Here is a 15,871-nt window from a genome sequence, read left to right as displayed (position 1 = left end):
GGATGGCGAATTAGAACAAATCAAAATGTTTTTACAATCCGATATCCTGTTTTGAGTTGTTGTTCAGAGGCTTTGAACCAATTCATTAGTTTTGAGTTCATTCCTATGGGAAACATTTATATGTCAAAGTACCACTTTAGTTCTTAAAGCTAGATCCAAAGAGCAATGCAGAGTGATAGATACATTTGTATCTAAAGCAGGTGCGTCAAGGACGGGTGGGCTACAGTCAAAGTGCCTCAGAAGACTGAAACTGCATTTTTTGGCCGCGTGAATTTGTTACAAAAGAAGCCTCCAAGGTTGCAAGGTTACCAGAGTTGAGCACAAAAAAACACACATGACAACCATTAGAAAGCACATTATAAATAATATGTGCACAGTAAACGAGGGGAGGAGGAATTATTAAAATATTATTCTAATATTTTCCAACCAAACTATTCACTTTGAATGTTGATGGTCATGTTCTTTAAAAACGTGGGATTTGGTTATGTAAAAAGGCATTTCATTTGAAATATTGACTTGGGCCTTTTGATTTTGATTTCATTTTTTTTCAATTTATACCTAATGTCTTGTGTAGTTATTTTTCTTAAATTGATAACTAATGGCTTGTGCATATTAGTACATAGTATTAGCTTTCTTCCAAACTTAATGATCAAAATACTTAAGCGTCATTCCTCTTTGGTATAGTGGACACTATCTCCGTCTCTCATGCGGAAGACCGGGATTCGATTCTCTGACGGGGAGCATAAAGTTTTCATGTTTGCTACACTTCCCCATATCCCACCAGTTATTACATATTAGCTTTGTTCCAAAGTTAATTGTTGTTAATTGTTTCTCGTCTGCTACACTACCCCAATCTCAACCAGTTCGTACATATTAGATTTCTTCAAGAAACTTGACATATTGCGCCCTTCCTCGTTAGTATGGTGGATGGCATCTCCGCCTATCACGCAGGAGATCGGTATTCGATTCCCCGACTGGGAGTGTCAAGATTTTGCCTCTGCTACCCTACTCCGAACTCTACCAGTTAGTACATATTAGCTTTCTTCAGATGATATCTGTCAATACCAATGGGTAACCTTCCTCGATAGTATAGTGGACACTATTGCCGCCTGTCACGCGCAAGACCGGGGTTCGATTTCCCCGACGTGGAGTAATAGCCTTGTCGCTTTTGCCGCATAAAGGTCACTTAAAATAAAATAGAATAAAATTGAAATATTCTTAACCGGTAGCTCTCGGAGGCAATTCTTGGAACTCCTCGTTCGGATATGTATACATTTTTCTTCGAGAAAACCACAAAAATGTTTTCATTAAAAACACTTAGTAGTATAGTCAAATAACACGAACCGCATAAAACAGTTGCTGAGTGCTACATATAAAACCTAATATATCCCTCGTTTTCGTCATCTTCCTCGTTAGTATAGTGGACAGTATCTCCGCCTGTCACGCGGAAGACCGGGGTTCGATTCCCCGACGGGGAGTATCAACTTTTTGCCTCTGCTACCCTACCCCGAACTCTACCAGTTAGTACATATTAGCTTTCTTCAGATGATATCTGCCAATACCAATGGGTAACCTTCCTCGATAGTATAGTGGACACTATTGCCGCCTGTCACGCGCAAGACCGGGGTTCGATTTCCCCGACGTGGAGTAATAGCCTTGTCGCTTTTGCCGCATAAAGGTCACTTAAAATAAAATAGAATAAAATTGAAATATTCTTAACGGGTAGCTCTCGGAGGCAATTCTTGGAACTCCTCGTTCGGATATGTATACATTTTTCTTCGAGAAAACCACAAAAATGTTTTCATTAAAAACACTTAGTAGTATAGTCAAATAACACGAACCGCATAATACAGTTGCTGAGTGCTCCATATAAAACCTAATATATCCCTCGTATTCGTCATCTTCCTCGTTAGTATAGTGGACAGTATCTCCGCCTGTCACGCGGAAGACCGGGGTTCGATTCCCCGACGGGGAGTAAATTTTTTCACATTTTCTTTAAAAAAATACGATTGGGAAGAATTTGCTTTGCCAATTTTGTAAGCTTCCTGGTTTCATTTTTTGCAATATTTTTTCGCGTTGCTGTGAATTCATGATGTTTAAGTGTGAAATAATTAACATAAGTCAAAGCAGAATGACACATACATGGTAACAACTATACAAGTGAGTACCTATCACCATACTGTAAATTAATTAGAATTATTTATTGGGAAAAAATATTATATCGAGCATTTCAATTTGTTATTGTTGTTTGTAAGTGTAATTTGAATTTTTAACTTGATTAATCATAAATAAAATTAGTGAAGAGTTGATTGCGCCTAGCAAAAACAGTCAACTGCAAATTCAAATAGAAGTTTATCTTTTATTTAATACATGGTACAAACGTGCACAGTTCTTATCATGGAAATTGTTATTCATAATGACAATTTCGACGACAGCAACAAACTCAGGCGAAATTCTTCTTGAGGAAGTTGATGAGTCCATTGGTGGACGCGTCATGCGAATGGACCTCCACGCCGTCCTGCAGCTCCGGCTCAATCTTCTTTGCCAGTTGTTTTCCCAATTCCACCCTACCCACATATGACAAAAATTATAGTCAAAAATATTCATCATAATATTGGTAAATAAGAAAAAATGTAAAACTCACCCCCACTGGTCAAAGCTGTTAATCTCCCACATCAAACCCTGGATGTAGATCTTATGCTCATACATGGCTATACAAAAAATAAAAAATAAAACATCCCATAATTATGATTGTCCCTTTCTTGTTTGGCAGACCCACAAAGTATGGACAAATAGTCTTAAGGAAAGTTTTTGTCATGACTGTTCTCTCACCTATGAGAGCACCAAGCATGTACGGGGTCAGTTTCTTGAAGATGATTGAATTGGTGGGCCGGTTTCCTTGAAAAACCTAGCAATACAACATTACGACAACATGGTATAGAACGTAAGCTTATTGTGGGTGTTTATGGCTAACTTTGTGTGGCAGAATCTTCTCCAGATGTTCTCCAGTCAGCCCACTGGTCTCCAGTTCCTTCCTGGCCTCCTCTGTGGTCTTTCCCCTCATCAGGGCTTCCGTCTGAGCCAGGAAGTTGGCCATCAGGATCTGCCAAAAAGCAGTATTATTTGAAATAAATCCTTCTTCAGGGACGAAAAGCTGTTGTCGAGGTTGTTATGTTACCTTGTGATGGAGGTTGTCCCTGACGGGGTGCTGGGACTGCGCTGGGATGAGGAAATCGGATGGCACCATGCGCGTTCCTTATTGACAAACATAAAATAATTTTAATTATGGTTTCCTTCGGATGGCATTACGTCTACATAGGTATCAAAATATGTTATTTTCCTTTATCATTCAAGTGTTGTATTTGAAACAAAGTCTACTCATTACTACCCTCTAGCGGTCAAAATAGGTAAATGAAACACACCCACTTATATTCAAAACTAACGTCCACTCTTTACATGGAGTCAGAACACAAAAGTCTCTTTTCTCTTGAAAATCAACGATGTACTTAGAACTGAACTTGGATTCCATTTCTAATTTCTGTGTCTTTATCAAATATTGTAAGTATGAGGTCGAAAAGAAACGAACGCCATAGTGACTATTTGATTAACATACGCTAGCAGCTAGCAAAACAAATGATAGCTGCTAGCATAATACAGGTATGCTAGCAGCTAGCATAATACAGAAATGCTAGCGGCTAGCATAATACAGGTATGCTAGCGGCTAGCATAACACACGCTAGCCTAGTGTTAGCTACTGGCGCCTTTTCCGAGAAAGCGCCCTATATATTGACAAAAAAAGAAAATATACCCGCAAATGAGACTGGGCCCTCTCAAACGGTACGTTTTATACGGTGAAAATACTACATATATGGTGTTTTCGGGTCCAAGTACCTTGATGGATAAGTTGGTAGAAGGCATGTTGGCCATTAGTCCCAGGCTCGCCCCATACGATGGGACCCGTGTGGTAATTTACCCGTTCGCCGTGCTTAGTGACATATTTGCCGTTGGACTCCATGTCGCCCTACGTGGGAAAAAGTGGTGAAATATAGAAAATTAACGTTTAAAGCCAATAAAAATGTATGCTTTTGGGTGGGAGTCAACCTGCTGGAAGTATGCAGTAAAGCGGTGCATGTACTGGTCATAAGGTAGCATGGCGTGGGTCTCCGTGTGGAAGAAGTTGATGTACCAAATACCCAACATAGCCAGTAGAACCGGAGCATTTTTGTCCAGGGGAGCTGTGCGGAAATGCTGGTCCTGCCAAGTGGAAATTGTGCGGGAGTGCCCAGGGATTTCTTCGTGAGTAAATTCGGACACTTACCATCCAGTGAGCACCTGATATGAGCTTCTCAAAGTTGTCAAAGCCTAACCAAGAGAAAGGTAAGTTTTAATATTCAACCTGAGTACATGTTTTAGATTATTATAATTTACGGTATATTGGGCCATTGAATAGCCAGATTAATTATGATTAAATGGAGTCTTTCAATTAGAAAATTCAATTTTGCTGCTTTCCAAAATCGTTTGCGAAATAATGGTTTGTTTTGGAAGTGGTTTATATTTTTCTTGTTTTGGGGTGATACAGAGCCCTCTAGCGGCAACAGAAAATTTTACAACTCAACTAGCACATTTTGAGGCTCCTCTTGAGCGTCTGGAATCAGCAAAACAAGCTTTTGGTATGAAATGTAATGTATAAATCACATAAAACTAGGATTATATAATTATTATTATTATCGATGTCTAATATGTTTCTTACTTCTTAGGAAAAATAATTGTGAATACTGATGTTAAGCCCTGGTAAGTATGACATACTTAACTATAACTTACCACATTATAGGTAACGACTTAATGCTTAATTATGCTCTAATATATTTCTTTGCCAAACCATGTTTTGTTAGAGAAACTATAAAAAAATATTTTGTTTGGGTTGTGCTTGTGTAAGCATCATTCTAATTAGCGGTTAGCACTAGGCTAGCACTATTTACCAATGTGCAAAGCGATGGCCATTCCAATGGCTGACCACAGCGAGAAGCGCCCTCCAACCCACTGAAAGAACAAAACATATCACTATTTAAAAAATGCATTTCAACTCAAATCACAAGATATCACCATAAAAACTATATTGTAGCACCAGCCCTGAAAATAGCAACAGAACACAGCTCTATGCTATGACCTTTATCTATTGGCCGGCCTGTACGATAACCTCTGCAAGGGAAAAGGTCACCACCAATAATAACCAAGGGGAGGGCCTCTGATTACTCGGCAGCTGCACTCAAAATGTTCTGCCGTAAATATAGCCGAGGCGGAAAGAGCACTCACGTCCCAGAACTCAAACATGTTCTCTGTGTCGATACCAAAGTCCTTCACTTTGGGCTGAAAGATAAAATGGCAAGAAGTCAATGAGATGGAATCTACCCGGTAACAGATTCAGATCATAGTGTGTGTGACTTACGCCATTGGTGGACAGAGCAACAAAGTGTTTGGCTACGGCACCTTTCTGCGGAAAAATGGGAAAATAGTACACGTTTTTTTTTTTTGGTGCGCTAAAGAATAGATGAGAATGCTTAAGCTTACGTACGTCTTTTGCGTGCTCGAGGAACCACGCTTTGGCCGACTCGGCGTTGGTGATGGTCTCTTGAGTGGTGAAGGTCTGACAAAAAATATAGAAAATGGTCGTTAAAGACTACATATCTGTCTTTTCTACTTGTGAAAATGGGTAATGGGGTCATTCCAGTATTGGAGGTGATTTTATAATCCACATTGGAAATACTACTCAAAAGTGCAGTTTTTGAGGAAACAGGATTTTGAGACCAAAATATATGTACAAAAAGTTTAGAGATAGTTCAATATTTATCATAATTAATCATAGTTTTAATAGACATTATAAAGTATTATCATAGACAACATGCTTATTTATTTATTTGTTTGTGTTTGTTAATCAATTTAATTTTTATGTATGTATTTTTATGTGTTTTTAATGTATGTTTGTATTTATTTATTTGTTATTTATGTATGTATTTATTTATTTTTTATTTATGTATGTTTTTATATACCTATTAATTTATGTACTTATTACCTATTTATTTATGTCTACAATGTCTGTGTCTGTATTCTCACCCTCTTGCTACTGTGACAGTAAAATTTCCCTAATACAGGATTGAAGTTATCTAATATAATCTAATTTCAAAAATTGAAAACATTAAAAGAGTAATACAAGATAAAGTAACGTAGCCTAGCATAGTATAAAGCAATGTAACAATATAGCAAAGGGATGGTTTATTTTCTTGCTTCTATTTTTCAGTTTGATGAAAACTAGCCTTGATGGCATGACTCACTGTACGATATAATCAGAATAAGATAATTATCACCAAGTAACAGCTACCTTCTACTCCAGAAAAATGCAAATAGTACAAATTTGCTACCTTGTTACTCTGATTGCATCAAATATTGTACATAACTCACAAATAAAGCATATCATAAAAATGCTACCATTAATCTATTGGACAAACCAACTCAACTTTTGATTCTTGTTTACCAATTATTGCTGAATACAACATAGAAAACAACAAAAGACTTTTGTAGCTACATTCCTTACCTTAGAGGCGATGATGAAGAGGGTGGTCTCAGCATTGAGTTTTGCAAGGGTCTTGGCGATGTGTGTCCCGTCGATATTGGACACAAACCACACGGCGGGTCCGTCCTTGGAGTATGGTTTCAGGGCTTCTGTCACCATCAGGGGGCCCTACCATTCCACAGATGATGATACATGTCAGATTTACATGGAAAATTCCCAAAATGTCAGAAATATTTAAGGATTGGTGGACTTTTTGCATCCAGTAGGAGGCCCCTCCCACTTATCAGATGCAAAACAGAGCACAAACATAGATTAGCTAGCTACCTAGCAAGTTGTTATCTGGACATTTTGAAGAGGACAAGAAACACTTTCATTCCCAGCCTACACTTGTCTGCTCCCTCAAATAGTGGACTGCTATAAAAGCTAATCTTAAAGCCCTGTTTAAACTACTGTATTTACTCGCATATAACACGCACCTTTAAACTGCCCTTAAAATCGTTGAATTGTACAATTTCTCTCGTATAAGCCGCATCCTGATTCATAATTTTCACCTCCATATTCATGGTTTAAATAGGGAGTACAAATGTGTTACTTTGAAAAGAAAATCTCAAGAAAATTCATCGCACGTGGTATTTCTGAGACTCTGTAAGAATCAAAAGCACATTAGGGTCAATATCATAAGGAATTAATTTATCCAGTAATTGTTGTTTTTTTACTGCAAAACTGAAAATAACCAACACAGTAAATGTTACTTTGATGACATCTACTGGTGAAAAAAAGTATAGCAAGTCTTGTACGGATATAAGCCATACCCTTGAGTCAGTCATCGTTTTTTTTTTAGTTACAAATACGGCTTATATGCGAGAAAATACGGTACTTAAAGATTTGTCCACAACAAATGTGAACTGGACATTTGCATTCAAAAGTTCTGCTTGCGCGACGAAAGATTGACTCACAAGATCCGATCCCCCGATTCCGATATTAACAACATCGGTGATGGTCTTCCCAGTGTAGCCTTTCCACTCACCGCTTCGAACCCTCTGCAAAAACACCGGCAGTTAATCTCATGATTCTTAATATGATAAAGTATAATTCTTAATATAGGATTGAACTCACATGGCAGAATTTCTTCATCTTCTCCAGAACTTTATTAACCTCCGGCATCACATCTTTTCCATCCACCGTTATGGGCGTATTGGAACGGTTCCGTAGTGCTACATGGAGAACAGCACGTCCCTGAAGCATAATCACATATTCATTTTCTGAACCAGAGCCTATCCCAGCCAACTATGGACACTCAATCAATGGCCAGCTAATCACAGGGCAAATTTGTCCTTAATTTAAATAGTCGCTGGATCTCAATTGTCTTGAAATTTCACGTTTAAAGCATAAAAAAACAGAATGACATCATGAATTGAGCAGCACCTCCGTAAAGTTGATCTTGTCTCCGGTAAACATGGCCTCTCTGGCTACGTCTATGCCTCTCGACTTGGCCTGCCCAAGACAAAATACACTATGTTTAACTCATTGGCCTCCATTTTGCCAGGAAGGTAGCGAATGACCATGTTTCAGACCTTTCCGAGACAAAGTCATTGGAAATGCCACCATTTTCTAATTGTTCTGTGTACGACTCACCAGATCGATCAGCATTTTCATGACTTCATCGGTAATGAGGTTCTTGGAGTAGTCCAGCAAGATGTCTCCATCTTCAGTCTGCAGTTTTAGGCTACGTAAAACAGTTGTACAATGGGATTCGTAGCAAATGCTAACGCCACACCTGAAATCTGAATCATTCCAGGATGAAAAAATCTTGCAAAAAATAAACTTCAATGGTTTTCTGCTACCTTTTCATAATCAACAAGACTATAGTTTTAATTAACTTAGCTAGCAAATTGAAGCTATTTAAATTACACTGTATATTGCATATCCATATTAGCTTTTTTTCAAGTAGTAGTGGTTAGTGGGCCAATCTCACAGTTGGGGACCTTGGTTCAAATCCAGGTCGGACCACCTGTGTGGAGTTAGCATGTTTTCCTACGTGGGTTTTCTCCGGGTACTCCGATTTCCTCCCACATTTCAAAGACATGCAAGGTAGGCTGATTGGTCACTCTAAATTGCCTCTAGCTATGAGTGATTGGTTGTTTGTCTTGTTCTGGCCTGTGATTGGCTGACCACAAAATCAGGGTGTGCCCCGCCTCTGCCCCGAAGTCAGCTGGATGGGCTCCAGCACCCCTGCCAGCCTCTAGTGATGATAAAGCAGTTCAAAAAATGAGATGAGATGAGACTTTTCATTCAGTTTGGTTATTTGGGTTGAGAGAGAACCAAAAGTGCCTTTAAGGAGTACTTCAGACTTATTTGGTATTCAAAACAATATTTTGAAGCATATTTTTCACTCATTTTTTTTTCAGGTTTGGTATCAGGACAAACTCAAAAGTTATGAGGAATGTAGTCAAAGATACCTGAATTTTTGGAACCTTTCCTTGTCGCCCTCAAACAAGTGCCTCATGTTGAGGTTCAAGGCGTGTGCAGAGTACCATTCCTGCAGTTGCTGGAAAACGGGGTCCCGTGTGAGTCCCATGTTGTGGAGTGTCGGAGGGAGGTGAGCCGAGTGGGGTCCAGAGGGTAAGTGCTAAAGTCTTTTGAAAGGCCAACAGGGCCCCTCCTACCATGTTTATGTCACACCCCCTTCGCCTTCACACTAGATATATATTTGGGACAGTTGGCAGAGGTACTCAGACTTGGCAGTCAAGTATACAAGTATGGTAATGATTAAAGTAGAAATACTAGTTAAACTTTTTCCCCAAGTAAAAAAATAATCAAACATTTTGAACAAAAAGATGCAAAAAAATACATTTTCAATTCTGTATATTAGGTGATGGGAAACACTTTTATTATTAATAAATGTTTCGTTTTATCACATTAAATCATTTATTTATTTATTCATTATTATTATATTATTAAGTTATTTTTTTGCCAGTGAAAAATTAAGAATATATAGTGTATATATATATATATATATATATATATATATATATATATATATATATATATATATATATATATATATATATATATATATATATAGTATAATTATGCAGATAATGCTTGGAAAATATACTTTGACACTGTGATGAAATATTTTAGTGTAATTTTGAATCATTTTTTTGTACTACAAATTTATTTTACACACACTGAAATTTTAAAACAGCTAACAGTAGCAATAGCCTAAAAGTCAAGTGCCAAATGTAGCCTTAATAGTGGGATTTGTGTACGATAGCACCCCCTAGGGAGTGTTTATATAAATAATGCACAGTCAATGGTGTGCAACGACCTTATTCCACCGCTAGAGAGCGACAAAAGCCCAGTATCTACGGAAATCGTTTAATTAAACGTGTATTTCCTTTTAGTACAAATTCAAAATGATGGTTGTTGTTATTTAATCGCATACAGCCAAGTATTCTTTAACAGAACAACATTCTGTTTTATAAACAGGATACAAATCAAGACACCACCGGCTTTACTCTTATTGTTGAAAGCCTCGCGGGAAGTGTGGACGTTTATTTACGTCGAACTTGACCAAGTCGTCACAGACAGGAGATTCGCTGTCAAAGAGGGTGGATGCCTGAGCTGGTAAGCGATGCGTCTTTACTCTTTACTTCCTTCAAATCGACCCTTTGAATTCATCACAGACTTTCCTTTTGCAACGCAACATTATTGCGATCGCTTCGCTTTATTGCGTCTTTTTTCTAAGACAATGTGTATTGCTTTTCAGTCATGTCGCAGAGAGGCTAAGCTAATGTTAGCATCGCGTAGCTATGTCGCCGAATCCACAGAGTACACATGAAACATCCGTGCACCCATTATCGGACGCATCCCACCTTTTAAATCGACTTAATTCCACTCCGGTGTTTTGTGACATCACTTGGTGAGTTAAAACACTCGAAAACACTCAATTTCGATCATTTGTGCTCGGTTTGTGTGATCGAAACCACCCACTTTTTGGGCTAAACAGGGGAGGAGCGATCCCCCTTACGTTGGTTATTTTTATTTTTCCACGCCATCAAACTTTGCTTCCGATGGACTCGTTGTCTTGACAACGGTATGTTTTGCGGGTGAAATTAAGGGGAAATTGTTTTTAATGTTGCATGCGTGCAGCGTTCGCGTTATCTTTGATAACTGGGAAATATGAGCTGGCGAGTTTCGGTGAAACTGGCGAGATTCCTGCTTAAAAAGTCATACTTCAGACGATTTTTTGACACAAAATGGACACCAATTATTTCATAATCGGGTTATTCTTCATTTCCTGCCATGATGACAATAAACGTTACATCTATTTTTAATGGAAAGGTGATTTTCTTCAAAAATTGACATGATTTTATGATATAGTACACAAAAAAACTGCTACACTGTCATTTCACTCAAGTTTTTTTTATGATTTTTATGAAAAAACGACATAGTTTTATCTTTATTCTCCTTTTTATTTTTAGTCCTATACAATTTGCCTGAACAGAATTAAAAAAATCAAGATTTTTTCCAATAATTTGACAAAAAAATTCTTTCCAGTTGTATTTTTTTTATTTAATTGTCAAATCAAAATCAAATATGTTAGATAGAAATGCCAATATTTAGACGCAACCATTTCATCATTCCATCCCAAAAACGGCTCTGCCCCCCCCCCCCCCCCCCCCCGCCTGGCAACATTGAAACATTTTTAATTCCTCCCTTAAAAAGAACCATCCACTTCTGTCCTTTTGTCATTTTTTTGCTGGCTTGGCAAAGTCATGCCATTAAAAGCAGCGCCTTGCTGACTCCGCCCACTTGTTGACATCTGCCACAGCTGTGTCACCGTGAAAATACGCGCTTTGCTCCGCAAAATTCCTGTCTCTCCTTTTAGCCCTAACCCCGACCAACAGGCTGATTCAGCACCCCCGTCCATGCACTGATTGTTTCCGCCGTACTACGTCACGCGTCGGTCGTACACCTGAGCGGCGTCGGCCTCCTAGAGCGAGCCTCTTTCCCTCCCAGAGCGCGTTATTTGGTGGCGACATCTCCCCCGACAGGCGAGGCTAGGGGGGAGGGTTGCTTTCACCCCGGGGCCACGATATTATTAGAGCCGAGGAATTCCAACATTTGCAACCGATCTCAGTTTACGAAGTCCAAGTGAGGCTGTCGTTTTCATCGACATCCTATCTTTTGTTCTTGCGTTGTCTTGGATGAGTTAGCTACAAATTATTAAGGCCCAAAAAAATAAGAGTCCATATTTGATTTGATTTAAGTGGAGAAATGTGGTGATTTTAGTGCAAAGCAGTGCATTATTGTGTGTAAAAGTTTTTTTTTACTAGAGTAAAAAAATTAAAAGAGAAAAAAATCCAGTTGTGTCATGATGTATTCTGGGGATTTAAGCGTCCATTTTTAAATGGGAGGAGCAAATGAACAACTTTTTGCACAGTAACGCGCTCGTAACATAACATAAACAAATTTAAATGCGCTTGGATTATGATGCAGACACGCTCAAAAATAAGTTTAAATTAACCTTACACTAAACTTAATTTTTATTATTTTTTTACATTTTGATACCTTTCTTCTCCCGGGCTGGCTCCGCCTCCCCCTTGAATTTCAGTTGCAACCTATCGAGAGTTGTTTGCTTTTGTATTCCCTTCAAATTATTCAGAAAATGATGAACACAAATGTCCTCACAATAGGATAACATACATCCACTTGCCAACGAGAAGTAGTATATACTCCTCTCGTATTAGCGAAAAAGCTCCGCCATTTGCACTGACTAATGGGGAAAAAACACTGAAAAAATGCATTGCTCCGCCCAGTGCTCATAGAGACATTAGACAAGGGAGTTGCAATGGAAAAGACAGCTGTATGTTTGTATATCAAAATTTGTCTCGTATCTCAAGATAAATATTTGCTTGAAATTTTACTCTTATCTCAAATTGCTTGGATGTCAGGGCACCCGTATGTCAAGGTATTACTGTATCTGTCTGGCACTCCTTGGTGAGCCACTTCCGGCCCGCAGGCCGTATGTTTGACACCACTACTGTAAACTCGAGGCTAAGTTGACCTTGATGAAGGAAAACAGGAAACGTCTTTCCGTTTTGCTTTTCCAAGAAATCGGAAATCTGCGTTGATATGTTGTCAGACGGGACGCGAACTACCACGCCAATGTTTGCATGTCGTTTTGGACTTCCCTTTTTCCACCAGGAGACCCTTTTCTGTACCCCAACGCACCAGGTTTGAACTCTTTTTGTTGATCCAAGAAGGGATTTTTTGCCTTTTGTCCTGACTTTGCTTGCACAAGCCTCAAACCTCCAGGTTAGGGAAGCATTTTCATACCTCAGTTGAATGGGAGCGACGTCGGAGCCTTTCATTGCCACCCGTTTTGGTCGGAAACCCCAATGTTGGGATTCGCTCCATGGGCTCTATTGTCCACTTCTATTCTGGAGAGGATATGGGAGCTAATTCTATTTGCTCTCGGCACAGTGCTGACGGGCAGGTGCGCTTTGTCCGGAGGCTTTTGGCGGATCATGGCCGACGGGACTTTCATTTTGTCGCTGGTCTTGTGCCCTTTTAGCACTTCTGCTATTGTCCCTATGTGTTGTCCCTTTCAACCCAAAAAAAACTGCATTTTTTTTAACACTCGCAATGTAGTTCAAAGTATCATAAGGGGAACTTCAAAATCCTGTATGTATGTTTTCAACTGAATCATAATATTCCTAACCCAATTAAAAAGGTAAAATAATCTATTCCTTTTTTCGAACAACTTTCAGGGCCTAAATTTGGTCTGCCACGTTATTTTTTTGCGATTTGCTAAAGTAAATCGGAAATTGGAGAATATTTCCATGACAGTAATCCCTCGAATTTCGTTCACAATGGACCCATTTATTTTTAATTCCCATTTACCTGTTTTTCCTTTTATTTATATCAAGCATAGAGGAAGGATTTTCACCAAGTACGGTATTTAAAGGTTCATTCATTATTAGTACATTAGATATGTTTTCAACTGAATACTAATATTCCTAACCAATTAAAAAGTGAAAATAATCTATTCCTTTGTTTTGGAATAACTTTCAGGGCCCAAATTTGGTCTGCCATGTTTGTTTTTGTGGGATCTGCTAAAGTAAATCAAGTGCAAGTGCTTGGAATTAGATAATATTTCTATTACAGTAATCCCTCGAATATCGCAAGAAGACAAAGAACTTAGACTAAAACTCCTATTTACCAGTTTTTGTAAATTTATATCAAGCCTAGATGAAGTATCTTCACTGAGTACAGTATTTAAAGATACATTATATTTAGATATTAGTGCATTACAGTCTTTTGACATGTTTATAGCTGAAATATTTAATAAATATACACTTTTTTTATCATTGTACTTGTATTTCTGTATAGGCATGAAATATAAATATGTACAGTAATCCCTCAAATACCGTGGTTTATGTAGACCAGAATTGGCTATGACAATCGAAAAATTAAAAAGTATTTGTATATTTATATTTGTAAGATGAAGCCACTCCCCTTTTTCCGCTTACAAGTTTCAGTGTAGATTTTCACATTTTTATGAACTTAAAAAAAAAAAAATTTAAAAAAAAATTAATAGCAGAAAAAAATGTGAAATAAGTGAAATTGCAATAATCAAGAGAAGACAATAATTGGGTAATTATAATGTGGGTGATCCTACTTTGCAGTTTTTCGTGGCCAATTCTGGTCCACATTAACCGCAATATTTCAGGTATTATTATGTTGTGATTCAGATTCTTTTTAGATAATTTAATTAAAAGATTTTAGACCGTTATGAACAGTCTATACAGTTAATATGGCGGTGAAGGCATCGCTGATCTGTGTGGGTCTCTTGTTAAAGTGGCCTCAGTGCTATATTTATTGGCGCTATAAGCTACTTACAGTGGCGCCTCTGACATTACAGTTAGCGGTTAGCCTAATATTATCCCACCCTGTCAGCTATCTTGACTCAAACTGGCTATTAAGATTGACACGCTTTCCCCTTTGTCGCCTTTACTAGACTTTAGGGACAACTGGTCAAGTTTTTGAAACATTTTTATCACTTAAATTTGTCTTAAACTAGTGGGAAATCTTAGACAACCTGTAAAATAGCGCCTCAGCTATTCCGGAAGTAATCTGACACTAACCACAGACGGTCTATTGTCGCGCAAGTTAAATTTTAGTGATATTTATACTTGGACAAGTCATACAGCTGCATTTTTTTTGAGTGTTGGAATGCAAAGACCCGGTCGGGTCGGTCACAATGCAGTCCTTGTGTTCTCTGGACTAGAGGAGGCCGCATTCTGTCACACAGTTGTTCACAGCACTTGTCTTTGCCATTTGGACTAAGCACCTAAAAGTCACATTTACCCTGTCGAAGTCCCAACAAAAGTTGAACAAAAAAAATCCTCCTTTTAAAACCTAGTTTGGCGTAATAAAATAGAATTGTTGCCGATCACATATTTTTGCATGCACCTGATTTTTGTGGCTTTGCTAATACCGATAAAAAACAAAACAAAAACAAACGTCTTTTTTCTCAATTTGAACAAGGTTATCCTTTATAAGAGGAATATTATTATTACTTTTTGCAAATCAGTTTGCGGACAAATTATGTTTAAATATTTGGTTATCATTTTCAAACTTTTTCATGAATTTTTCTGTACCGCTTAGCCTCACAAGGATCGCGGGAGATGCTGAAGCTTCTTCCACTATACTTCAGGTGAAAAGCTCCTTAATAAATTTGTATAAAAATGATCCATTGTGATAAATTAAACTCTCTTGATTGTATTTTTTTAATTCTTATCCTATCTTTTCTTCGCTAGTGTATCAAAGTGGCAGCCCGGGGGCCAAATCTGGCCCGCCATATCATTTTGTGTGGCCCGGGAAAATAAATCATGAGTACCAACTTGTTTAGGATCAAATTAATATGTAAAGTATAGATGTATATTAAATTTCCTGATTTCCCCCCCTTTTAAAATCAATAATTGTCATTTTTTAATCAATTTCTCTATTTTTAGTTCAAAAATAATTTTGTAAAATCGAATATATATATACATATATATAAATATATATATATATATATATATATATATATATATATAGATATAGATATAGATATAGATATAGATATAGATATAGATATAGATATAGATATAGATATAGATATAGATATAGATATAGATATAGATATAGATATAGATATAGATATAGATATAGATATAGATATAGATATAGATATAGATATAGATATAGATATAGATATAGATATAGATATAGATATAGATATAGATATAG

General features: G+C 37.6%; 2 protein-coding genes and 2 non-coding genes across 6 annotated transcripts in view; 3 read left to right on the top strand and 1 right to left on the bottom strand.

The window, feature by feature from the left end:
- Positions 1–1,406: 1,406 nt before the first annotated feature.
- Positions 1,407–1,478, top strand: trnad-guc (transfer RNA aspartic acid (anticodon GUC)). Its single transcript has one exon. It is a non-coding gene; the product is annotated as a tRNA-Asp (tRNA).
- Positions 1,479–1,903: 425 nt separating this feature from the next.
- On the top strand, positions 1,904–1,975 carry trnad-guc (transfer RNA aspartic acid (anticodon GUC)). The gene has a single exon. It is a non-coding gene; the product is annotated as a tRNA-Asp (tRNA).
- A 364-nt stretch (positions 1,976–2,339) lies between these two features.
- Positions 2,340–9,183, bottom strand: gpib (glucose-6-phosphate isomerase b). Its single transcript, XM_077712785.1, has 18 exons — positions 9,028–9,183; positions 8,204–8,294; positions 7,994–8,062; positions 7,685–7,804; positions 7,525–7,608; positions 6,590–6,736; positions 5,573–5,644; positions 5,447–5,491; positions 5,314–5,367; positions 4,980–5,040; positions 4,319–4,362; positions 4,102–4,254; positions 3,892–4,021; positions 3,179–3,255; positions 2,975–3,103; positions 2,833–2,908; positions 2,645–2,711; positions 2,340–2,567 (listed from the first exon to the last, which is right to left on the bottom strand). The coding sequence occupies exons 1-18, from the start codon at positions 9,144–9,146 to the stop codon at positions 2,444–2,446; spliced, it is 1,662 nt and encodes a 553-aa protein (XP_077568911.1). The 5' UTR covers positions 9,147–9,183; the 3' UTR covers positions 2,340–2,443.
- The window catches only part of garre1 (granule associated Rac and RHOG effector 1), a 40,331-nt gene continuing 28,612 nt past the window's right edge, over positions 4,153–15,871 (top strand). Inside the window, exons 1-3 of one of the 3 annotated variants that reach the window (XM_077712781.1) lie at positions 4,153–4,377; positions 8,977–9,190; positions 10,061–10,198. The gene's annotated coding sequence lies outside the window, so the exon portion shown is untranslated. Of the gene's footprint in view, positions 4,378–8,976; positions 9,191–10,044; positions 10,199–10,243; positions 10,494–15,871 lie in introns of those variants that run through there. The other 2 variants (XM_077712783.1, XM_077712784.1) reach the window with 2 other exon arrangements.

The sequence above is a fragment of the Stigmatopora nigra genome, chromosome 3 (assembly GCF_051989575.1).
Source record: "Stigmatopora nigra isolate UIUO_SnigA chromosome 3, RoL_Snig_1.1, whole genome shotgun sequence".
Classification (NCBI taxonomy): domain Eukaryota; kingdom Metazoa; phylum Chordata; class Actinopteri; order Syngnathiformes; family Syngnathidae; genus Stigmatopora; species Stigmatopora nigra.
The sequence above is the reverse complement of the archived record's forward strand: the minus strand, read 5'-3'. Positions and strand labels throughout refer to the sequence as shown.